At 33.4% G+C, this 25,900-nt stretch overlaps 3 protein-coding genes across 5 annotated transcripts; all 3 read left to right on the top strand.

Moving 5' to 3' along the window:
- Window positions 1-236: 236 nt before the first annotated feature.
- Window positions 237-1,190, top strand: LOC114413428 (disease resistance response protein 206-like). Its single transcript, XM_028377841.1, has one exon. It carries the CDS (start codon window positions 311-313, stop codon window positions 881-883), a length of 573 nt encoding a protein of 190 aa, XP_028233642.1. The 5' UTR covers window positions 237-310; the 3' UTR covers window positions 884-1,190.
- Window positions 1,191-10,488: 9,298 nt separating this feature from the next.
- On the top strand, window positions 10,489-15,574 carry LOC114413426. 2 transcript variants are annotated; one of them, XM_028377837.1, is made up of 3 exons: window positions 10,489-10,748; window positions 11,836-11,917; window positions 12,790-15,574. In XM_028377837.1, exon 3 carries the CDS (start codon window positions 13,110-13,112, stop codon window positions 15,159-15,161), a length of 2,052 nt encoding a protein of 683 aa, XP_028233638.1. In that variant the 5' UTR covers window positions 10,489-10,748; window positions 11,836-11,917; window positions 12,790-13,109; the 3' UTR covers window positions 15,162-15,574. The 2 variants fall into 2 exon arrangements, with proteins under 2 accessions (XP_028233638.1, XP_028233640.1); XM_028377839.1 differs by lacking the exon at window positions 11,836-11,917.
- Window positions 15,575-19,188: 3,614 nt separating this feature from the next.
- On the top strand, window positions 19,189-25,291 carry LOC114413425 (calcium-dependent protein kinase 1-like). 2 transcript variants are annotated; one of them, XM_028377835.1, is made up of 8 exons: window positions 19,190-19,991; window positions 20,240-20,383; window positions 21,838-21,990; window positions 22,642-22,757; window positions 23,329-23,496; window positions 24,116-24,243; window positions 24,340-24,439; window positions 25,015-25,291. In XM_028377835.1, the coding sequence occupies exons 1-8, from the start codon at window positions 19,334-19,336 to the stop codon at window positions 25,102-25,104; spliced, it is 1,557 nt and encodes a 518-aa protein (XP_028233636.1). In that variant the 5' UTR covers window positions 19,190-19,333; the 3' UTR covers window positions 25,105-25,291. The 2 variants fall into 2 exon arrangements, with proteins under 2 accessions (XP_028233637.1, XP_028233636.1); XM_028377836.1 differs by lacking the exon at window positions 25,015-25,291 and having other exon boundaries at window positions 19,189-19,991; window positions 24,315-24,440.
- The last annotated feature ends 609 nt before the right edge of the window (window positions 25,292-25,900 follow it).

The raw sequence follows: 25,900 nt of genomic DNA, 5'->3' as shown, positions 1-25,900 counted from the left end.
TTCTCGGGGTGATAACAACCATACCTTTAATTTAAAGCCAAGCTTAGCTATTAAAGAGAAAAGACCAGCTAAGATAATGTTCTTTAGAGAAACCTCAAACCAAAAAAAGAAACTTTGTGTTATTTAGTCAACTTAAAAAACTTTATCTAAGCATAGAAAAAGCATTATTCCTAACCTTGTACATTGCCATGGCACGGATATATTTAATTAATGGTGGTAACTTTGCTTTACTGTTGAAGTCTAGAGTACTGCTTATAAATTCCAATTTCGTGACACATTGAGTCAGGCAAGTAATCAACAACAACAATTAATGGAGCTCACGACGAGGCTCGTTTCGGTTATCTTGTTCTTGCTAGTGATCAGGGTGGGATGTTCCGCTTCTCCACACCATTGGAGAAAAAAAAGGGTTGGCGAACCGTGCAAGAAGTTGGTGTTTTACTTCCACGACATAATTTACAACGGTCACAACGGCAAGAATGCGACTTCGGCAATTGTGGGCACACCCGCATGGGGCAACAGGACCATACTAGCGGGGCATAACCACTTCGGTGACGTGGTTGTGTTCGATGACCCCATCACCTTGGACAACAACTTGCACTCGCCACCGGTTGGACGTGCCCAAGGGTTCTACATTTACGATAAGAAGGACATTTTCACCGCTTGGCTTGGCTTCTCCTTTGTCTTCAACTCTACCCAGCTTAGGGGTACCATTAACTTCGCCGGTGCTGACCCTCTGATGAATAAGACCAGGGACATTTCGGTAATTGGAGGGACTGGTGACTTCTTCATGACTAGGGGTGTGGCCACTCTCTCTACGGATGCATTTGAAGGGGAAGTTTATTTCAGGCTTCGTGCGGATATTAACTTGTTCGAATGTTGGTGATTAGTGAACAATAAATAAATCAACCCAGGGAAGAATTTCTTTTTATGCATGGTTTCTTATTTTGTGTCATCTATGTAATCGTTTTTTTTTCTTCTAATGTGTTGGAGGGATATATCATACGACGTGGGAGTTCTGTCATACTCTTAGTAATCAAACTTTACTAGATGTATATGACGGCTCCACGGCTTAAGGTCGACGACGTCGTTATTTATTCTGCTTATTTAGAATTTATTAAATAATGATTAACATGCATGTATGATTAATTGTTTTGTTCCTAAAAGATTGATTGTTTTCTTGGATTTTTTTAGTTCATTCCCCTCATCATCTCAATTTTCTTGATGTACATTTTGGAATTAAGCTCCTTAATAATCCTACTCCTCAACCACCACTTATGGAAACCGAGGAATTCAAGCTTGCAATGGCAAATTGGCAATCCATGCATATGGGATTCGTGCTTTACTTGCGTGACATAATTTATATTGACAAAACTATACTCTAAACTTTTTTCTAACTAACCTTAGTCTCTCAATTATGTTTATCATTAATTTTAGTTTCCTCCAATCAAATATAGAGGGAAAAATTGTCTTTGATGGTGTATGTGCGTTGTTCAAGAAGATACGATGAAATTGAGTGGTTATTCATTGCCGAAAAAGGAAGAGAAGTACATAAAAAAAAATTAGAAACATATGAATTGTCAATCCGTATGACTCATATAGATCAATAATTCATATGTTTCTAACTTTTTTAAAAGTTTTTAAATTTTGGTTTCAATATTTTTTATAACTATCAAATTTAATATATTTTTAAATTTGATTTCAATCATTATCTTAAACTAACAATCTTATTATATTTTAAATCTTAAATGGTTTCAATATTTTTTATAACTACCAAATTAAATATATTTTTAAATTTTATTTCAATCATTATCTTAAAGTAACAATTTTATCCTATTTTAAATTGGAAATTTTGGTTTCATAATTTTTTATAACTAAAAGATTTATTGTACAATTAAAAATTATGTTTCAATATTTTTATAACAAATTTTAATTATTTAAATTTTTTGTTTGAAATTTTTTTGCATCTAACAAATTTAAATTATTTTTAATTATGATTTCAATATTTTTCATAACTAACAAATTCAATTCTTTTAAATATTTGTTTTGATTTTTTCAAAAGTTAAACAAATATAATATAAAAATATTAAAAATTAATTGTTTCACCAATCTAATCTTAATTTTAACAATCTAATCTAATCTTAGTAATAACTAATATATTTTTTTATAAATAAAATCAATAATTAACATATAAATAAAAAAAATTATAAAATTTCACTAATATTACAAAACAATATTACACTATAAAACAATTTAAATAATAATTGATAAATATATATTTACAATGTAAACAGAAATTTCAAAAAAAAATAGAAGAAAAAAACTATTTAACAAAAAAAAAAAAAAACCATACGGACTATCAATCCGTATGACACATACGGATTGCCAATTCATATGACCCATACGGATTGATGATCCCTATAGGGTTTTTCCAGAACAATGTCATTTTTGTTTGTGATATTGCTTCAAACAACAACATCAAACCAATATCAACAACATCCACCACTCACGAAGGAAGAATAAGAAGCACCAACAGAGTGAAATGACACAGGGAATAGGAAAAAGAAGAATCACAGCCGCGCAGGAAGTGAAGGAAGAAGAAGAACTGCAACCAAGAAGAAAAAGAATCACAACGAGGAAGAACCACGAACTACCAAGAGAATGAAGGAGATCACGAGGAGAATGAAGGAGATCACGACGTGCGTGAAGGAGAACGAAGAAGCAGAAGGAGAATGAAGGAGACCACCACAAGGAAGAAGAAACACAACACGAAGGAAGAAGAAGCACTATGGTGGAATCGTACGGATACACACTATAGTCCTATTTATATTAAGAGGATGAAGGGCATTTTAGCCCTTTCACCTAGGGTTCTGGGTGTCCCAACAAAATTGTTGAATGCCCAAAGTAACACACTATTTTAAAGTGGACAATCTCACAAATTGTGGGCATTTTTATATGGGCTAACTTTCGACCAAAAAATGGGCAAACTGAACTCGGAGGAAGGCCCATTCAGAAATCGCCCAAGATTTTTTTGTATGACAGTTTATGGAGAAGTGATTCTTACGGAAATCTTCTCTTGTATATAAATTCCAGCCAAAGAAACCTAGTATAAAATCTGAACAATTGCTATAAACAGTAGAGACATGGTTGACGTACGTTCCTCTAAAGGAACCATTATTGGAAAAGAACATGTTCTTCCAACCAGACAATACAAGACTCAAGTGTCCCTTGTTATAGGGCGGCTAACATTATTACAAGCATAAGAATATAATATATATATATATATATTCTGTAGATACTGCACTATGGGTGAAGCGTGAAGAAACTACATTTGTATAAGTCTTGGAATATACCTTATGCAGCGATGAGAAACTATATACGTTCTTGTTATTCCTTTCTATTCTTAAGGTCAATTTGTTGACTACATGTATCGGGTGCGTTCTCGTTGCTCGTCTTTCATTCTAGCTGCAACCTGAATTCATTTGTGTGCTAAGAGAATAATTGCAATATAAGCTCAAGTGTAGAAAGGATACTGTTTTTTTAAGGAAGATATAAATAAATGCCGTAAAGACACAGATCAGGATATTTAAAGTAAGAAGATTTTATGAAAAAAGGATACCAACTTATCCCATTGTAATCTTTAAAGTATTTCAGCTGTGATTTCTAATAAAAATATTTATTTAGCTCTTTTTTTAATCAATGAATATTAGTTATTTTTAATTTGAATTGTTAATTTTTTTTATTAGAATATTAATAAAAGGAATTTAAACCCATAATTTTTTTCTCTTTCATTTTCTTTTCAATCACCATGTCAATAGTTACTACAAATATTAGTCGTTAGTTTATTGATTTTTCTTAATGAAATATTCAAATACATAACTTTTTTTCTTTCTTACTTTCCTCGATTAGGTTAACCTTAAAAGAAAAACATTAACACCAAATTTTTAATATTTTTTTATCATATTATAAGTGTGGAATATCTAGGAGACTTAGTTAATAGTTATTTTTTGTTAAGAAATAACTTATCTTTGCTAGTAAGTTCTTCTCTCTTATTCATATTATTTTTTTTACAAGATTCAAACATGACATTTTATTTAAATATCTAAACCAGATCTTTTTTATAGTATTAATTAAAAATTAAGAAGTTAGAGTGAGATTTAATAAATAGTTAATGAAATTCATATAATTACGTGATTTTTAATAAATTTCTCCGATTTATAATGTAGTTGAAATTAAAAAGTGTATATCTTCGATAACATTTCACGGCAAATTTTTTAGTCATTGACATCTCTAGTCACACGCACTCAGTGATTATATATGCTAGTTGTGTGCGTGTGTTTTCTCTTTTTTGTGGCACAATTTCTCTTTACGTGTACCAATTCACATCTGTAATTTGTAAACAGACTCTAAAACTTTTTTATATATATGCAACACAAGTATTTCAGGAAATTCGATATAATGAAGCTAAGAATATGCTTCCAATTGAGGGGAGATTTTTTCTGATGAAAAAAGAGGCATGTGAGGTGAGTGAAAGGAAATTTGCAGTGGCAGACGTGGCATTAGCTTGGCCATTCCAAAGGTCCTTGAATGAGAAAGTGGTGAAAGGGACGATTGTGGTTTGTGGAGAACTGGGGATGGACACACGTCACTCTCAGTCTACCGCTCCAAACCTTTACCTCCACTTGTATTATTTTTCCCACTTCCACAATTCATTTAACATTTCACACGACATTCAAATCCCTTTTTGTCAATTGCTTGGAAAAGTATTTTATACACACCCCTCAAATAAATAATCGACAAAATCAGAAATCGTCCTCTTAGATCGAGTTGGCTTTAAAACTTGGCTACTACATTCAGTTCATGAAGGATTAGTTTGACAAAATGTTAAGATTAGATATCTTGATAGTTGAAGATCAAATAGTGATGACACAATTGTACTAGGGCATTCCCACATTGGGATAACTGTTTATGGAGTCATATTTCAACCTTGAGGTACCCCCAATAAATGAATAAATAACACGCTTGAATATATAGACGATCCTCCGACCAATATTGCTCTACAGTTTTTCATGACTAAATTTTTTTGTTTTCATTCATATTTACTTAGATATTAAGCAAAATGAGCAAGAGTTGAAGCTGAATTGATCTCAGAGAGGCTTGTTATAAAACAAAAAGGTGTGAATTGTGATCCAAGACATTTTTTTCATGTAATGTCATGAATTAACTACTGCCCACACCGCACAGTATAAAGACACCTAATTGCACAATTTTTTTTTTCTTTCTTAAAAAAGTGATAGTACTATGCAAGTAGTAAGAATAAGATATAGAGGGAAGATCTGGTGGGACAAAGAAGCACACATGCTCCAAGTCCAGACTCGAGATCCACGATGCCACTTTTATTGGTTGTTTCTTCTACTTTCTTTTCCTATTTATTTCGTTATATTTTTGTTTAAAAATAATACAGGAACAACATAGTATTTAATTTATATTATCATCGTTCGAAAATGCAGTGTTGGTGAGTGGTGACTTAGTGTGAGAGCCGATGACTCATTCTGAAACATGGCACGTGCATTCTAGGATCCGCATACCAAAAGGTATATTCTTTGAAAAACCTGGGAAAGCAATCCCCATCTTTCCATTGATATTCGTAAAGAAAAAAATTTAATAACCAAAAAACCAAATTTTAAATTAAAAACATAAAAACTGAGGCCATTCAATCCAAATTGTCTTTCTCCTCCTAATTTTGCGCATAGATTACACACACCGTAGATTGTTAGAATATAAAGTCCATAGTGCATATCTAGCGGTGGACTTTTTCTCTTGCAATGCGAGCACCCACAGTGTGATAGCTGGCAAACCAGAATCAGCTTTCGCCGGTTTTGGGCGAAAAGGGTGGGCGGAGGATACGATGAGTGCGGGTGGGACCATCATATAGTAGAGTATCTCATCCAACAGCTCAAATTTCATGTCATGGAATTACGTGTAAAGATCGAACGGCTGGGAGATACAGAGGATAAGGGAATCTTTTTTTTTTCTTCTTATTTATATAAGATTCATTTCATCAAAATTATTAACTTATTTTATTTGATACCATTGAAATTAGGGAACTTAAGCTCTCCATGGATACCCAAGTTTTCTTGGTTAGCTTTAATACTTTGCGGACAAATTATGAGATTGATTTTTGGTTAAAATTTAATCACAATTAAAAAAAAATCTATTCTTTTTAAGGATTATTACATGAAATCAAACTCAAATCTTTTTCTTACAAGCTCATCACCATGTATAGCCTATCAAAAAGTGACAATTATTTTAAAGTTGTTAATAATAAATAAAAAAATTTAAAAATAAAAAATGTAAATTTAATTTAGATGTTATAAATAAGGAGGGTAGAGAATATAATTTGGAGGTTGTAGATGGTGCTAAACGGATCGCCACTCTTTTTGCGAGGGCTTATCTTTGGCTGACTGACTGTCACGCACAAAACGCAGCAGAGGACAAGTGAATAAAAAAGACGCACTCACATAACTTCTCTTTTCCCCTTTGGATATTTTACGATGCAAACACCAAAGTTGAGCTAGGTCTTGCGCGTCATATGCACCTTCTACTCAAGAGCGTGCTCTTGTCCATCCATTCCAGGGTCCCCCGTTTTCTAAAACAATTGTTGCTCAGTGCTACCAAATACAAGTCAAAAACAAAATGACGTTAAATATATACTACTATTACTGATAGTTAAAGTATAACCAATAAAATATATAATAGTTAAAGTACAAGCCAGTATAAAATATAAACGTTTAGATAAAGACAAAATCTACACTATTCATTATAATATTTTTCTATTCTGCAGTAGTTTTAAAAAAATATAAAGCAATGTTGTTTTTCACACACACAAAGAAATGTTTGGAGATTATATTAATATTACAGATGCAAAAAAACACTTCGTGACTTAAATGAAAAGTTATCATATATATGTTGAATGTAAGTTGTTTTGAAATGCGTAATGATTGTTATAAGTTAAAATAAAATGTTATAGTATTTTATAATAATTGGTGATAGAAATGTCAAAAAATTGACATTAAGTGAGATTATTTCTTTTACAATAGTTATAGATTATTATTAGGTTAAATTATTTTTTTGTTTTCTAAATTTAATTTGGTTTTTAATTTTTTATATTTAATTTGGTATTTTAATTTTTAAAATTGATTTAATTTAGTCATACCATTTAAATTAAATTAAAATATTAAAAAATCACACTTCTTAACGATTTAAATCATAAAAAAACACACATTTCCTATCGTCCGTTTAGATTAGAAGCAAAATCAAATTAAATTGATTTTAAAAATTTAAAAATGAAAATAAACCTAAATAATTTTAGAAGAAAAAAAAAACTAATTTAATTTTATTGTTATTATTATTAAACGGCCAAATGCTAAATTTTGTGAATGACGAAGAGGCGCACTTGAAACTTGAAAGTGATCCAATTTGGTATTCGTAAGGTCATCGCAGATCCAGTTTGCGTTGTCTAATTGTTAGGTCATGACTACGTTCTAATATAAAAAATAAAAAATAAAAATTGTTAAGTTTGCACACCTTACGTTTAAAAAATAATAAACCTTGGCAGTTCATATAATTGAATAGTTTTATATATGTATTTATACATATTATTTTATATTTTAATTTTGATGATTTGATTATAGTAATTTTATCTCTTTAACGCCTTTATCCTAGACAGATATTAGATGATGCATTTATTATTATTTAGAGACCTTTTACCTTATTCTGATCCTTATCCAATTCTAAAACACAATGGAATTTTCGGTTTTTTTTTTCATAAAAGTAAAACTCACTTTACTAAATATTTTAAGACCACAACTATTGCTAAAATCTAGAACCGTAAAAATATAATTTATATTTTGTAAAATAAAGTTTGTTAGGAAAATATAAATCGTACTTATTAGAATTTTATTTCTAAAATGAATTTTAAAGTTTAAATAAAGAAAAAAAAATAGTTCCTCAATTAAAAATATTTGAAAGTATTATTATATAAAACTATAAGGGTATTTAATATTTATTTGAAATAATTAAGTAATTCTTAAAGGTCATTAAAAAATACAAGTTTGATGATTGATATAGATTTGGTGTGGGGTCCAAGTCTAAGGAGAGAAGTGACGAGACGAGCCGCTACCGTTTTACCTAACGTCAAGTTGACTTAAGGCGTCCGCGATTGTTGCCTTATCAACAATCTCCTATCACCACGCCGCGCCGCGTTACCTTTAACCTTCCTTTGTCCTTTCACATTCTTTACCCACCCCAACACAAACCACCATCTAGTCATCATATGCTTTATATCAGTTTTTCAAAATATCAATTCATCATCATTTCTTTTCTAAATTTGTTTACTATTTTCACCACTAATTTTATTAATTACTTCACGAAAGATTAATTTATTTTTTTATTATATTATTTTGTATACAATAGTGACCAATCACCGGTGAAAACAATCTATTTAAAAAATAATAAGTAATAAATATTATTACCATACATATAAGATAAAGATATAAATCATAAAGTATATATATATATGGGTTCATCACTTAATAGTGGGTTCAATATATAAATTTAAAGAGTGCAAAAAATAAATATATATGGGTTTATTACTTAATAGTGGGTTCAATAAAAATTTAATATATTTAGTTGTAGTTTATGAAAGCGATGGAGTGTAACTGCTCGCTCTCAATCCATCGGGTTAGATGATTCTGCTCTTGGTGTCTTTCGCTAGTTCAATTTTTTTACATACAAATATATTAAATATACAAATTCTACTGTTAAATAATTTTTTTGGTCCACATTATATATACTTAATTACATTATAGAAGCGTTTATTTATCTATTTATTTATTATTTTTTGAACAAAACGTGTATTCAAAACTGTGCCCTCGAGCCTGCAAAAGCTAGGCAGCCAGCTTGCTCAGTGTTTAGCAACAAAAATTTGATAAGGATCCAAACCTGTAAACTAAATTTATTGTTATAATCCATATTTTCTATAAAAATGAATCGATAAAAAAATTTGATTTTAACTTTACGGATAGAAAAAATAGAAAAGTATCATATATAAAAGTTTTTTCTACTTCAAGCTCATTAAAACCCGTCGACAAAATTGGTCTAGTTGCTATATATATTTTATTGGATTTATATCTCAAATATAAATTCGATATTTTTATTAATTGATAGTAATTTAAAAATATTTCTGCAGACACTTTTAAAAGGTTGAACTTTATTTATTTTTATCTTGTTGAATTTATGAAACTTAAGTCACTTAAATATTTAAACACCAAAAACATTGATGAAGAATCAGAACCATGTCGTAGCAGTGAGGTAAATAAAACAGGTTTCAAGATCAGGTGCTGTCTTCTTCCATAAAGACGTGGTCTCTTTTCCATCTAGCTTGATATAACGATAGGCATGTGTCACGTACGGATACAGTGAAGTGAAGTTGGACGATTTGGCTACAATCTCTCATTCATGCGCATCCAACACTTCACAGTATGTAAATTACTATCCATTAGTATCATTTATCAATATCTATTTGTGTTAATACCCCAGGAGTTGATAGTCAAATGCCTGTCTCCAGAAATACAAGTTGTTAGGGTTAAATAAGTTGTTTCTCTCAACTACTTTCAGATTTGCATTTGCCTTTTTATTACTTTCTCTTCAAAAATTTGTTGATTTTTTTAGTTCTGGTCAAATTTCAAATGCCTAATTTTAGTCATTCTAACAATTTTTATCATTTTTTAATCAATTAGTCCTTGTAAGATTGAATTTTTGCTCCGTTTTTGTTCATTTTTTATGTTTCCAAAGCTTAATTTTGCGCATAAAAATAAATAAAAACTAAAATTAATTGTTTTCTTCTCTGTTGCTTATGAAATATATTCTTTTATAATTTTGATTTTTTAAATTAAACAAATAAAAGTTCCTTTTTTTCTCTTTTCTTTTGTGACAAACTAGACTACTCAATCCAACATGGTTGAGAATTATAGTATATCGAACCAAAAGGTATTAATTTTATTCAAACTTCAAAAACAACAAAAAAAACTCAGTGAAAGTCTTTTCTTTTTTTAAAAAAAAAATTTCACTATTTTTTTTCAAGCTAGGCTTAAATTGAACTACTACCGAATCAGGTTAAAAAAAAACATATTTAATTCAAACTCAAAATTTAAAATTTAAATCTTACATTTTATTTACTATTAAATAAATTGAGGCGATTCGACTACCCTACCCATTTTTTGGGGGTGAATCTACTACCCTAGCCATTTTGTCACTACTAAATTTAAATGCCTATTTCCTCTAATTTCCTTTGAACCAAGGAAACCGTGCGAAGCTCTTTATAAAAAAAAAGAAGAAGAAGAGGAAACTCTGTAAAGAAGCTAGGATTTCACATGTGGTCTAAATGATAAAACCGTTGAAAAATTCTGGAAGAAACAAAATAATAATTGCAGTATAAGTCAAATAAAAAAAGAAAAACAAAGAAAGAAGAGAAACGTAACCCTAGAATCCGTCGAGTATTAAAATTGGTTGTAGCGTACGCTCACTATGAACACGCGCCTCTTCATCCTCATTGCTCTCTCACTCTCTTCTTCTTCGCCGTTTCTTGTCGGCCTTCGCTGTTCACTCTCTCGCTAAATTTCAAAACCCTAGAACCGCTTCTCTAACCGCAAATCAAAATCAAATCGAATCCAATCCAATCGACGCGCTAGGTAACTCACTCTTCCTCAGATCTCTGATATCCAACCTCAATTCTTGTTCTATTTCTCGCTCCAATCTAATTTTCATTGAACCTCTTCAGCTGCGAGTTAAAGGGAATCATCATTTGCGTGCCCTTTCGTTTTCCATTTCGACTTTATTTCTTTGGCATCTGGAATTGTATTCAAAGGACCGGCGTGCCAATGAATTGATGTTTTTATTCTCCTTCTCGACTCTGTGGAAACAGAATTTTTGATTTTGATTGAAGATTCTCAGTTTAGCATATTTCAGCAAATTTAGAACGATGAAAGTTGAATTGGAATATTTGTTTTTTCTCCTCCTTTCCTCTGCAATTCACTGCAGTTCAATAATAATATTTTCTACTTCAATCTTTTTTCTTCCTGAATTAGCTCCGATTTAACGATATGTGATCAAATTCAGCATATTTGGGGTACTTAGTATTAATATTTTGCTGATTCAACTTGTGCGCTTCTATCCTTGTTTCTGGTTTCCTTCTTTCTATTTATTTATTGGAGTTTGTGACTCCAGGTACTTTGATCAAACGCAACAAATTATCCGAATTCTCCATAAATCTCTCTGTTTTACACTTGTTTTGGTCAATTCTTTTGGTGATTTATTTGAAAGGATTTATTTTGTTTATTTTTTTTTCATGGGGTCTACCCTATATGCAAAGAAAGTTTATAATTAGCCATTCTTCTCTTTTTGCTTAGTTTTAATTGATTTTTATTCTTGAAAAAGAAGTAGCTAAAAGAAAGAAGACACAGTTTTCGCTCCAATGCTTTTATTTATATATGTTACTGTGCAACTGAGTTCTAGACTTGTTCGTTGTCCAGGCTCTCTTGTTCGGTTATTTTTTCTTCCTTGTTTATTTAATGATGTTCTGTGTTCTTGTTGAGAAATTATTACATTCAAAGACTGTAGTTATCCTGTGTGCTATACTTAAGAATCCAATGTTTGTTATTTCATATTTTCATCTATGCATTTGCTTGCTCTTAGTCTTTATCTTTTGCTTGTTATGTGCTATTGCATACCTTTTCTGTGTTATAATATTAGCAGAACTGTTTCAACTGATGCACTTAGGTATTTGGTGTTCGGCTGCTGTTTTCTCTCCTAGCTGCTTCTGCTGTTTTATGGAAAAATGTCTTATCAGTTAACTGTCGAGGTTTGCTCAAGTACTCGTACTCTTTAATTTCGATGCATTTGTTAAAGCTAGGCAGACATCTAAGTTCTCTCTATATTTTTTTTAAATTTTATTTGATATTATAAAGTCTCCTTGTGTTTAAGGACCAGCTGGTCAGCAGACTGGATCCAGCCAGTTGGTTCAAAACATAGTATAAAGTGGTGGTCAGCAGGGTCTGACCTGCACTTCTGGTGCTCGTGACAAACTAACAGACAAAACAATGTGCTTGTTTATGAAATGCTGCATTATGTACATTATTATATATATAATAACTATTGACTACTTCAACTACTCGTTCACTTGTAGTTGGCCGAACAGTGACTCTGGCCCTCGGCTATCTCTCCGGTTTGCTAATCAGCACATTTTTTTAAATTAAAATTTCATTCTTTAGGATTTGGTTTGATTTGTAACATTTTTTGGAAGGGCGGCCGCGGCTATGTAATTCTATACCTTTTTCTTTTTATATAACTACAGCTATAGCTACAGTTTTTGTTTTGCTGGCTTTGTGTTGCCCTTACACAATGGAGATCTGTGTACCCAGTTCATATATTTAAATGCTATTATGAGTAGATTTATCTGTAGTGTTGGTTTTATCTCAATTTTCAATTTTTGTGGAGAACAATTCTTATAAAGTTTTTGGAAAAAGTTTTTTTTAAAATTTATCGTCTTTTGCTTGTTTTGGGCCATTGAATATCTGGTGTTTGGCAATCATAAATTTCTTTTGTGCGTGTTTCACTTATTTCTGATGCCATCCATTATCCATGCGTGTTTCACTTATATCTGATGCCATCTATTACCCACTTTTATTTAAATAGGCATGCCAAATCTGACTGAAACCATGTTTATTTTGGCAGATGTTTCAGTTCCAACCATGTGGTTCGTTGCAAACAGTATGAGTGCTTCCATGGTGTGTTTTGGAAGGAGTCGGATCTTGTTAGGTTAATTTGTACTTGCAACTGACAAACTCAACCTCAGCTTAATCTTTCTATATCTTATAGATGGATCGACGTGATACTTCAGGATTTGTCAGCGGGGGTGCATTAAACACCTTTAGACAAATCTAACCCTAACTTTGTAGATAAACATCTCTTTTTTACCCGGAGGTCAGGAAGGCTGTACTGTGAAATTCATAAATAGGATTAGATATTCTTTTGGCAGTGGTTTCATCACTTCCATGGATGCGAGGTTCAAGAACTTTTTAGGATTTGCTGCTAATCATTCTGCAAATGCATTCAAGATTTTGGGCAGTTCAATGCAAATTGAAGGAAGGGGAGCTGATTATCATGGTACAGATACCATCTTACGACTTGATTCCCCTGGTTCTTCAATTCCCACCTCTGTGCCCTCTTCTAAGGGAACAAAAAGGAAGTGGGATTTAATTGATGGATGTATGGGTCAAAGAGTTGACTCTTCTTTGTCACTTGGGCTTGGGCGTTCAAGCAGTTCCTCAGACAGCAAGGGGAGTTCAGCTGCTGCTTGCACTGCTATGTCTTCAGCCAAAGATATTGATGAGGAATCATCTATGGATATTGAACTGGACTTTTTTCTTCATCTTGGCTCTGAGAAGGTACAAAGCCATAAGAAACCTGTTAATTCAAATTTGAAGACATTGGAGCTGCAACCAAAATTTGATTTGGAGTTAAGCCTTTCCACTGGGCCCTGTGAGTCGGATATTACAAGCGTACATCTAAATCCATCACCTCTTCAATTGAATATGGAGATACCATTAACATTCAGTGGGACACAAAATACAGATGAGGGATCAACTTCATGTAGCTGGCAGCCAGGGATTGTTTTGCCATCTTCTAAGATGTCATCAAATACAGGTACTAATTTTCTTTTAAGTCAGTCATCGAAGCAGTTTGATCATAGTCCCATTGTTGTGGACCTCTCGTCAACCGGACCAAAAAGTTCAGTCACCTGCACTTCTGGGCTTACACAGCAGCAACAGCCACTACATCGCCCCGGTAATTCTAAAACATGTCAAGTGGAGGGATGTGGGAAGGGTGCCAGAGGTGCTTCTGGACGTTGTATATCTCATGGTGGGGGTAGGAGGTGTCAGAAACCTGGTTGCCACAAAGGAGCCGAGGGTCGTACAGTGTACTGCAAGGCACATGGAGGTGGCAGGCGATGTGAATTCCTTGGTTGCACAAAGAGTGCAGAAGGACGTACAGATTTCTGTATTGCCCATGGTGGTGGCCGGAGATGCAGTCATGAAGGTTGTACCCGGGCTGCCAGAGGGAAATCTGGATTATGCATCCGGCATGGTGGGGGCAAGAGATGCCAGAGAGAAAATTGTACCAAGAGTGCGGAAGGCCTATCAGGCCTTTGCATCTCACATGGTGGAGGGCGTCGATGCCAAGTTCCTGGATGTACAAAAGGGGCACAGGGGAGCACAATGTTTTGCAAAGCACATGGTGGGGGAAAACGGTGTACTGCACCAGGGTGCACCAAAGGTGCTGAGGGGAGCACCCCATATTGCAAGGGCCATGGAGGGGGAAAACGCTGTACATACCAGGGTGGTGGAGTATGCACTAAAAGTGTGCATGGAGGTACCAACTTCTGTGTGGCACATGGGGGTGGAAAGAGGTGTGCTGTACCAGGCTGCACAAAGAGTGCTAGAGGAAGGACTGATCATTGTGTCCGCCATGGGGGAGGCAAGAGATGTAAGTTCGAAGGCTGTGGAAAGAGTGCACAAGGCAGCACTGACTTTTGCAAAGCACATGGGGGAGGCAAGAGATGCTCTTGGGGCCATCCTGGTTCAGAATATGGCATCCAACAGGATGGTCCTTGCAATTCATTTGCAAGGGGGAAAACAGGTCTGTGTGCACTTCATAGTGGGCTAGTGCATGACAAGAGGGTTCATGGAGGCATCTCACTGGGATCTGTTGTTCAGGATCCTCATTCCAGTAAAGCAGATGAACTAAAGCAGGTACTCATTGACAAAAACATGGATGTAAATATGATGAAAATAGGGAGTAGCCTAGGCGCTGCTGCAACCTGTTCTGACTTCGAGCAGTTGGAAGCTGCAACTGCTCATGTCTCGGTTAAGGAAGGTGGTCACTTGCCAATGTCAGTTGTTGTTCCTGAAGGCAGGGTGCATGGTGGTAGTCTGATGGCAATGCTAACGGGGAGTTCTAGCCGTGGCTCAAGCAGCGGGAGAGGTCTAGTTAGTGATCCATCTGAACCAATCAAAGGTTACCCCATGCCCCAGAGTTGGATTTAAATCTAGTTTTCATTGTTATGGTCTCCGTAGTTAACAAATTTTATCAGCATGTTACATTATTACTCCATTCTACGTTAGGTTGTTGACGAATTGAGTTATTCTGTCATCAGTTGAAATTGAGTTGAGAGAATATCCAAATCGTTTGGCAATCTGGTGGTGGAGGGGGTATCAAGGTAGGAAAATTGTACTTTGATTAGGTAGTTGGTGATGTTCTTTTACCATTCTTCCTCCCTCTGTAAATATTACATCTGATGAAACGTTTAGCAGTTTGTGAATACAGGTTTGCTACCTGTAGTGTAAGGTTGTCGTCAGTGTGCCATGTATTCTATTTAATAATAAAACTTCACTGAGATTGTATTTGTTATAATAGTACTTGTTTTGAATTCAATACATGGCTACCCTCTCGAGTTTTACAGGCCACCGGTCTGAGATTGTACCATTTGGCAATTGTATCGATAGCAGTTTTTTCTGTTTTTCTCCTTTACACCGTTTGCCGGTTTGGTTTGAGAATGAAAATAAAAGGAAAGAAAAAGAGTGAGAAGTGAGATGATTTTTTAATATTTTATTTTATGAAAAAAAGAAAAATAAAAGCATTGCGAGAAAAAGAGAAAAGAAGTAAAAAAAAAATGTGATAATCGTTTGGCAGTTTGGTATGAGAGGAAATAAAAGAAAATGGCGAGAGGGAAAGGTAAGGAACGAAGAAACATTCCCACCAGAACTAAGAAAAAAGGGGGATTTAGGTAGTAGTATGCATGACATCAATGTCATCATTATACACTAAAGAGAAGTATTTATAAAATGACAAATATCTTTAAATAAAAAAAATGATATGAATAAGAGAATAAAAATAGAAAATAAATGTTTTTTAGGATAATAGATGTTTTATTAAATCATAGATAAGTTAAAATATTAATATTAAATAATAAAGAGACGAGAATACAAAATTTTTGGGTTGTCTTTCACCATGAAAAACTCGATCTCATAGAAGAATCCCAAGAACTGGGTTATCAAAGATAAAAAGAATTTTTCTACATCTCAGAGATAGTTGATAAATGAGAAAATAATAAGCATTGAGAGTACCGCTTCTAAGGCTGTCGTATAGATCTCTCCATGGAAAATGAGAGAGGGGGAGAAGATTGGGCTCACATGAAAGGGAAGAAAATGAGGGATAGTAAGAGGCTGGGTGTCACTTGCTATCAAAAAAATAAGAACCTCAAATTGAGTTTCTAACACTGAATGACAAATCAATAATGATAACTAAATATGAGTTGCCAATTAATGACCCGAATGCATTAGTTTCAGCGTTAAAGCTCTTAGTTCATTGCAGCCCCAAAGGATAGAATTAGAAAGCATATCAAAAACATGTTTTTCACTTCTTTCATTTTTCTTTTGTGATACTCTGTTTCTAAACAGAGGCTAACGAGGTGTTTGGTTGGAGAAAACATTTTCAATTTTCATAAATTGAAAAATATGTTTGCTTTTGCTTTTTATTTTTTGTTTTCAGAAAAGGAACATGTTGAAAAAGTGTTTGTTTTAATATGAGCCTTAGCCTCCATCAGATATGCTAGGAGTAATTGGAAGAGACAGTGTTGCATGTAGTGACGACCACCAGAAAATGAATCACAACCCCAACAATTGGAAGAGAGACTTCCTCACTCATACTAAGAGCGCTGAAGCATGAAGTTGTAAGGAGAGGTTGATCCAACTCAGGTTCATGAAAGTTTGAGTGGGATCGACCACGGTGACATAAATAAAAGGAGGTTGAAGTTTTTTATTATATTTACAAGATTTTTGCAAAATTTTACAAAGGAAAGCTGGAAACAACTTCCTGCTTTTTTTTTAAAAAAAAATTGGACATAAATTGAAAAACATTTTCAATCCCATTTTCTATTTTGATTGAAAATAAAAACAGAAAACAAGAAACAAGGAAAATGTACGTCAGCTAAGTGTTTAATAGAAAAGAAAATGAATGAAAAAAAGTTCTAAATGTATAGAAAATAAAACGAAAGAAAAAAATTACAATTGAAATAATATAAATACCTGAAAATAATAAAGACAATTTAATCATTTTACAATGAACAATTCCTTTCACACAAAAACTTACTTTTCCTGTCCTCTGCCACAACAACCAAATGAAGGAATGAAACAAAAATTAAAGTTTTTGTTCTTCTCTTATTTGTTCCTTTTAATTTTGGTGCAAACAAACAAAGTGTCAATCTCCTTAAAGTTGATAAATGGTTTGTTAGGTTTTTTTTTTTTTTTGCTTCGTATGGTTTGTTAGGTTTCTTACGTTGAGGAACTTTCTGTGTATCATTTAGATGTTATAAAATTTAAACAAGATGTACAAACAAAAAATAACTTTAAAATAATACTAGATATTTTAATATCAATAAATGAAGGAGATGTGACTTTTAAAATTGATTAAAATAATTATAAAAACAAATATAGTGAAAATAAATTATTGCAGTTCACATATATTACTTTTGTTGATATAATATGTAAAAATTCATGATTTTAAAATTAAATTATAATTTGATTAAAATTATAACAATTTTAATTTAAAATTTATTTTATTTAAAAATAAAATATATTTTAAATTTAATGTGTTATATCAAGATTTGAAATTTTGAATTAAATTAAAATGAAATTGAAATTGGGAAAAAGAATTTAAAATAAATAAATTATAAAAAAAACTAAATATTTTATTCGAAAAACTTCATGACTAAACGAGGAGAAATTCTTTTTAAAAACATTCACATTTAAAATTGATTGTAAATATTTTAAATTGTTGATGATATGAAGACTTATAGAGAGGAAAATAATTCTTAATAAATTTGTTTACTTAAAAATAAATTAAAATACAAAGCGTACTCTTTTTTAACAAACATAATCATAATTTTAAAATAAAAAATAATATAATTTAAGAATGCATTGATAAAAGATAATAAATTTTATCTTTAATCATTTTTAAATAAAACATTAATTAAAGAACGACATTAACGATCAAGTTATTGGTTGGATGAAATTGGGTTTGATTTCTTAAAATAATATTTAAAATTCTTGTAGATGAAAAAATATATAATTAAAAAACCACAAGTAGTCAATTACATTATTAGATCTTTTGATGAATATTAATTATCAGTGAATATTTCATGAATGTTATAGTAAAAAAAAGCATTAAATGAGGATAACTTAATATTAAAATCTAATTTTATCAAATACTGAAAATCTAAGAAACCATTCGTTAAAATAAATTATTAAACTATATTTAGCATATAATCAGTGAGCAGAAATGACTTTGTTTGTGATTCTTCCAATTCAAAAATGCAAAATATATCAACGAACAAAGCTACTTACAATAACTACAAAGACACGGATATGGAGACTTCCATTAGGACAGTACACGTAAGATGGTGTTCCGAGGTGTGTTTTGTCTACTGAGAATGAAAATAGGAGTTGAATTTTTAAATTGAAGTATAAAACATGCGAGTTCTATTAAGAAAATTCAAAATTTATCTCCTACATTTTTTTTTCTTCCAAACACATTCTTTCTTAGTGCTTTTTAATTATGTGTGTCGACTCTTTCCAAAAAAAAAAAAAAATCCGTGTGTAGACGACATTTTGTTTTCTTAAAAAATATTTTTAATTAAATTTGAGTATTAAAATTAAATTTAAAGTGATTACTGTTTAAAAAATTTATATTAAAAATAATTTGGATATAATTTTATCACCCGAATACACAAATATATTTTTTAAATTTTAATTAAAGACATTTTTAAAAATAAATTTATCTCTAAAAAACAACAACCAAACATTTTTTTTATCTCTAATCAAGAATGAAGTTAAAAATATTTTTATAAACTAAAATATTTGCGTTTGAACTTCTTAGAAAAGTGACTTTGGATAGTTTTTGAACTGAATTTTTATAAAAATTACAGTAAAAAAATGAAAAAAAATAAAATTATATTTCTTTAAATGTAACTTAATTAACATTAGATGTCTTTTAATTAGTAGTAGTAGTTAAGAATTATGGAGCAAAGTCCATTTTAGTCCTTGTGCCGGCCACATCGTTTTAAGACCCGACACAGACACACTTGGTCTTCCTCTGACCAAGACCAACGAACCAACCTCTTCCTCCGACTACCGTTCTCCTCCTATTTTGACCTTAGTCCATGGGAAACTGCAGCAGCGGGGCCGGAGCCCCCACCACCTACTCCGACGACCATCCCCACCACAACGGCATAACCGTCCTCCCTCCCAACTCAAACCCTTCACCCCAACTCCCCAAGCCCCCACCGACCTCCTCCTCCTCCTCCTCGCTGGGCCGGGTTTTGGGCCGGCCCATGGAGGATGTCCGGTCCATTTACATATTCGGGCGGGAGCTGGGGCGCGGGCAGTTCGGCGTGACGTACCTGGTGACCCACAAGGCCACGAAGGAGCAGTTCGCGTGCAAGTCAATCGCGACGCGGAAGCTGGTCAACCGCGACGACATCGACGACATCCGCCGCGAGGTCCAGATCATGCACCACCTCACCGGCCACCGCAACATCGTCGAGCTCAAGGGCGCCTACGAGGACCGCCACTCCGTCAACCTCGTCATGGAGCTCTGCGCCGGCGGTGAGCTCTTCGACCGCATCATCACCAAGGGCCACTACTCCGAGCGCGCCGCCGCCAACTCCTGCCGCCAGATCGTCACCGTCGTCCATAACTGCCACTCCATGGGAGTCATGCATAGGGACTTGAAGCCCGAGAATTTCTTGTTGCTCAACAAGAACGATGATTCCCCCCTCAAGGCCACAGATTTTGGCCTCTCCGTCTTTTTTAAGCCAGGTTAGTTACTTAGTTAGTTACTCGCTGTGGATCAACTTTTGAACTAGTACTTGGAGGAGGAGGATAAAAAGAAGTAGAAAGTCAAAATGAATTAAGCAACAAACATTTACCTATTCAGGATAGAAGAAAATTAGAAGTTTATCCAAACAATATATATATATATTTTAAGTGTTTGTTCATTGTTGAGAAGTTTATCAAGTGACAGGGTTGGTTGACTTGGGGAGTTGGGTTTTGACTTTTGAGAACAGGGGATGTGTTTAGAGACCTTGTTGGGAGTGCTTACTATGTTGCTCCTGAGGTGCTGAGAAGAAGTTATGGACCTGAAGCTGATATTTGGAGTGCTGGAGTTATATTGTACATTCTACTTTCTGGTGTTCCACCTTTTTGGGCAGGTAGAACTCCTTCCTTTTTAACTAGTAAATATTTAGACCCTCAATTTTATTTTTTAAAGTTGATAAGCTGGGAACTTCTTTTGGTGAGTTGAGACGAAGCTGAATATGGACAAGAATTTATTGTATGATCTGGGAGTACCCACGTGTCTATGGTTCCAGTCAATATCCACGTCACACCTAGTCGAGTTTTATTAATTATTTTTCATAAACTGAAAAATTCGGTTGTGTCATGGGAAGATTGATCAAGATAACATACACATGGTAGTTCAATACCATGGACACGTGTTGAGTATGCCTAAGCATTTATCAAAATTACTATTTTTTTAAATGGGCAGAATAGGTATGGTTTGAGGTATGGCTAGGTTTACCTTGTCTACTAGCAAATCATTACTTCTTGAAAAGGAATGATATTTTTTAGTTAAAACTTGGGACCCCCCTCCCCCCTCAATCAAATCCATTCTTAGCTGTGAGATGAGTTTAATTTTTATTCTTTTGTTATAAATGTGTTCACAACAATCTATATATTCTATTTATGTTGTTATGTTTTGAAATTTATGTGTGTTAATAATTATGTTAACCTACCTGCTATGTTATCAAACATGAGAGTCTACGTAGACTCATGGGAGCTCCGTAAACTCGACTTGTAGACTCGTACCTATAAATAACATACCAATTAATCATCTCAACACCATAATAAAGCATAATAGTACTAAATCACAAATTCCACAATCCTAGAATAACTAAGTCTAGTAGAATATCACTATGATAAGTTCAAACTGCACCAAATAAAACATACATAATAAGTTCACACAATAACAAAACATAACTTCTTAAACTTCTTAAAATGATAACACTTAAAATAACTTTAAAAGGACCAATGCCACTTAAAGAATCAATAAAATGCAGTACATTACATGAACATTTTGGGTTAAATTTCTTAATCCAGCAAACTCAAACTTAAACTCGCGAGTTTACCAAGTCTATTCCAAGTCTACCAAAAAGAGAGTTTGTTAACGAGTTAACTTGAAACGTGCCTGTGAACTCGTAAACTCAGAAAAACTTACGTGTCAATTTTTAAATATTGTCATATCACATACCTGTGTCTGTATCACGTGCTGTTACTGTACCCATATCAACCATATCAATGCAACATAGGTAATGAGAATGAGATATATCTTGCATGGAATTTATGATGTTAATGGTTGTAACTTGTAAACTTGTTTATTGGTTTCATGAATTAACTGTCCAGAAAGCTTAGGTTGTTAAGTGAAGGCAGATGGCTTCATCCTTGTATAACATCTATCACAACTGTTTGAACCTTCTGCTTTGTTTTGAGCTTCAATAGGATCATGTTGGTGCTTTACTGTGGAAGTTTTCTTTTCTTGTACCTTGATATATACAGTTTTGAACCTTTCCAATGTTTTTCACTTTGTTTGTTAATCTTTTATGTGAAGAAAATGAACAGGGTATCTTTGATGCTATTCTTCGTGGACATATTGATTTTGCATCAGATCCTTGGCCTTCCATATCAAGTAGTGCCAAAGATCTGGTCAAGAAGATGCTACGAGCTGACCCTAAAGAGCGACTTTCAGCGGTTGAAGTACTTAGTAAGTTAAATTCTACTCATGAACATAAATTGTTTCATTTTTATGCCAAATGTGGTTTATATTTTATTTTAAACATGCTGACAATGAGGAGAAGAGTCTGCCACAGTTTAACCTCCTAGAGAGGTTCTGAACCTGTAGGATGGGCATTACACTATGATTCAGTGAGGCTGAGATAACAGACAAGAAATAGGATATGGATATTCAAAATAGTTGTCATTTGATAGATCTGTGATATTGTTAAGGACATTGGAATAGTGTGATTCATTCAGTAAAATGAAAAAGAATGAAAAATAATTGTCACATATAAAACACTTCAACCCCCTCCCAAGAAAAAAACCAAAAAAGAAATGAAATGTAGGTCAAGACCCAACTATTCTTTCTACAAATTCCTGAACTTCAGATTTTCTTCTAACCTCATGTATAATGTGCTCTTGTTTTGTCCCTTGTTACACCCCTTTGATATATGATAACTATGTACTTAAAAGAGTAGTATGCAGGAGTGTACTCTGATTAATTTTTTAGTTTCCAAGTGATTGCCACTTCTTCTAAAGCACTAACCCATCATAAGAACATTTAACTATAACTCTTGGCAATTTATTTATTTGAATTAGTCAGTCATAATAACATTACTATATCTTATATATGGTGCAGATCATCCCTGGATGAGAGTGGATGGAGATGCACCTGATAAGCCTCTTGATATTGCTGTTTTAACCAGAATGAAACAATTCCGAGCAATGAACAAGCTAAAAAAAGTAGCTCTGAAGGTAAATTATCTTTTAAGTTTTATCATCATGAACATCATAATCAAGCTTTTGGTAAAATATCTGCAAACTCCACTATATAAATGAATAAATGTGAAGAAGGCATTCATAGCCGACTGGATCAAAGGATAGTTGCTTTTGCTGATGTTAATATCCGTCTACTCATTTGTCAATGTAACCTTCTAATGTGTTAGCAACGGAAGGTAACTGTGTCTATGTCCTTGGGAGCAGAGCGGCAGTTTCTTTTCTTATTAATCAAGGGTTACATTGTAATAATAATAAACCTTAAACCTACTATACAATACTACCAAATCACCCTGTACCATATTGTGGGGTGCGAAGCCCCCACACCCTCGAACCCATGTCATCGTAACCCAACAACAGTTGGGGTAGCATCTGTCCGCCATCCATAACATGAGTCATGCACAATATCATGTAATGGAAGCAGCATATTATTTAGTTTCGTAATAAGATCAACTTGTCTTGAATGATTTGGTTTCATACACAGCTTCTGTATCCAATATCCTGACTAAATGACTTATGAAAAGTATTTTATTAATTTATTTCAATACAGGTTATTGCTGAAAACCTTTCTGAAGAAGAAATTATTGGCTTGAAAGAAATGTTCAAATCCATGGACACAGATAACAGTGGAACAATCACATTCGAAGAGTTGAAAGCTGGTCTCCCAAAATTGGGTACTAAACTTTCCGAATCTGAAGTTAGGCAGTTGATGGAAGCGGTAAGGTTATTGTTTTCTTTTTATGGTTGTATTTTTGTCCAGTGTTTCTTTCAAAAGATTTACTCTCATTTGTTAGTGCCTAGTCTCTCCTAGCCAGAATGCACCTTTTGCCTCTCATTACATACACCTTAGTGATCTTGGGCTTTGGGGCCACATCACTTAACTACTGGAGTTGGGCTCCCCATAGCTAAGTTTATATGTGTGTCAAATACCGTTAAACTCATTCTCTGCAAGCTCATCCTGTCTTTGTTTATTAGTATCTGTATCCAAAACCGAGGTTTGCACTTATGATGAAGTGATGCTAAACTAATGGAGTTTGCTTCCTATAGCTAAGTATCTCTTTGAGCCCTTGTATATCCATATATACAATTTAATTCTTTCTTTGCAATCTCATCTCCTGTCTTGTTGATAATCATTAGCATCCAAGTCTTGTTTTGCACTTATAAAGAACTTGATGCTTTATGTATCATTGTGCTGTGTGCAACAATTGCGGGGAAAGGAGATGCCAAGATGGATAGTATCCTTATGGCTACATGATATTGTGATTACTAGGTTTCCACTTATTGATTTTAATCATGGTCTTTCATAAACTATATGATGACAATTATTTGGTTCTCAGGCTGATGTAGATGGAAATGGAACCATTGATTACATTGAATTTATAACTGCTACCATGCACATGAATAGAATGGAAAGAGAGGATCACCTATATAAAGCCTTTGAATATTTTGACAATGATAAGAGCGGGTAATCTCATTTATTTGTTATTGATAATTTATAGTTTAGCAACATTATCACCTTACTGATTTTTGTGTTAGTTTTCTTCTTGTTGCTTCCGTTTAGGTACATCACAATGGAAGAGTTGGAATCTGCCCTTAAGAAATATAATATGGGTGATGAGAAAACAATAAAGGAGATCATTGCTGAAGTTGATACAGACAATGTAGTTACTTTCCTTTTACCTATTTTTTTGTTCCTTTATATCTCTCTCTCTATATATATATATATATATTTTTTTTTTTTGCTTAGTCCCTTGTAAACATTAATGTCATTCTAGAAAATGCGCTAATTATATTGTTGGGTAATGCTGCTCTCTTGTTTCATAAAGTAAATAGAGCATGTCCTGTTTTGATAACTGTTTCTATAAGCACATATAGGAGAAGAAAACAAGGTTAAATGAATTGAAGTTAAAATCAACTTATGCACTTAACTTTTGTGAAAGTTCTTTTCAGATAACTTCTCTAAAAGTTAAGGTACATAAATTGATTTTAGCTTGAGGAGAAGCTCAATTTTTTTTTAATCTTTTTGTTTTCTTTCTCTTAGAAGTGTTTAAGGAGAAATTTATCTAAACAGGATCCAGGCCTAGAACTTTACTTGTATTTTTTTTAACTTGATAAGCCGTATCATCTCATGGGGTCTCATCCTAGTTCTCTCATTGTTGGTTATCCTAGTGCCAAGTTGTAGATGTTTGTAGTGTTTAATTATCCTTTGCAATATTAATTCTCAAATTTCTTGCAGGATGGAAGAATTAACTATGATGAGTTTGTAGCCATGATGAGGAAAGGCAACCCAGACATAACGCACATAACCCAAAGACGTCGCAAATAAGCTATGCTTTGTGGTTTGTTGGGTTCAGAGTGTCTACACGTTTTAGTATTACGGCCTGCTATTTGATTAGGCACTTGCATGATATTTGTGGGTCTAGACTCTAGTTGGACAAGTTTATTTCTACTGCTTGAGCAGACACGAATGGGTACAAATCAAAGGAAAAACAGAACAATCCTTTTTTTCACAAGTGAGGCACATTTTATTCAGTTCGTCTCTTGGTTTATGCAGAGTGTTAACATTGTAATTAAATTAATCGTTCCTAATAATTCACCAATATGTCAATCATGACATGTACTGTGAGAATATGGATATGCATATTTTGGCTGCAGAGGTACAGAGAAACATAATGAGACAATGCAAAACAGTCTCTGTACTGTGATAAACTCGTGATTTTCTTTGTAGTCTCCCAAGTGCGGTTGGCCTTTCTGCGCTATATACGAACATCAGTCTTTGAGACGTGAAAAAATGTCAAGAATCAAGACTTTCTTCATAGATAATAAAAGTCAAGAGGCTAACTAGAATTAACTAATGGTATATTAATTGACTACACATCCAATAGATAATTTAATCTGCAAATTGTCATCCAATAATTTATTGACTTGGTATAGCTTGTTACTCTTTTTTGTTTCTTCGTATGTATTGTTGGACGTGTATATTAGTTGGAGCTGGCCGGCCAATGGACTAGGATAAATTGCACAACTTGCAAATTAGCTTAATTTGTTTTTAATTATTCTCTTATGCTGAAGTCAAGGTCATTGGGGTTGAAAGAGCAAGGCTTTTCCATTTTTGGCTTTTC

This window comes from Glycine soja, chromosome 5 (assembly GCF_004193775.1).
Source record: "Glycine soja cultivar W05 chromosome 5, ASM419377v2, whole genome shotgun sequence".
Taxonomy (NCBI): Eukaryota; Viridiplantae; Streptophyta; class Magnoliopsida; order Fabales; family Fabaceae; genus Glycine; species Glycine soja.
The sequence above is the reverse complement of the archived record's forward strand: the minus strand, read 5'-3'. Positions and strand labels throughout refer to the sequence as shown.

Excerpts from the sequence above, each read along its gene's own strand:
- LOC114413426 (XM_028377839.1), top strand. The coding sequence starts at position 13,110 with ATGGATGCGAGGTTCAAGAACTTTTTAGGATTTGCTGCTAATCATTCT.
- LOC114413425 (XM_028377835.1), top strand. The coding sequence starts at position 19,334 with ATGGGAAACTGCAGCAGCGGGGCCGGAGCCCCCACCACCTACTCCGAC. Across the intron at positions 22,758-23,328 it reads TAAAAAAAGTAGCTCTGAAG|GTTATTGCTGAAAACCTTTC; the intron begins GTAAATTATCTT and ends ATTTCAATACAG. Across the intron at positions 23,497-24,115 it reads TTAGGCAGTTGATGGAAGCG|GCTGATGTAGATGGAAATGG; the intron begins GTAAGGTTATTG and ends TTTGGTTCTCAG.
- LOC114413428 (XM_028377841.1), top strand. The coding sequence starts at position 311 with ATGGAGCTCACGACGAGGCTCGTTTCGGTTATCTTGTTCTTGCTAGTG.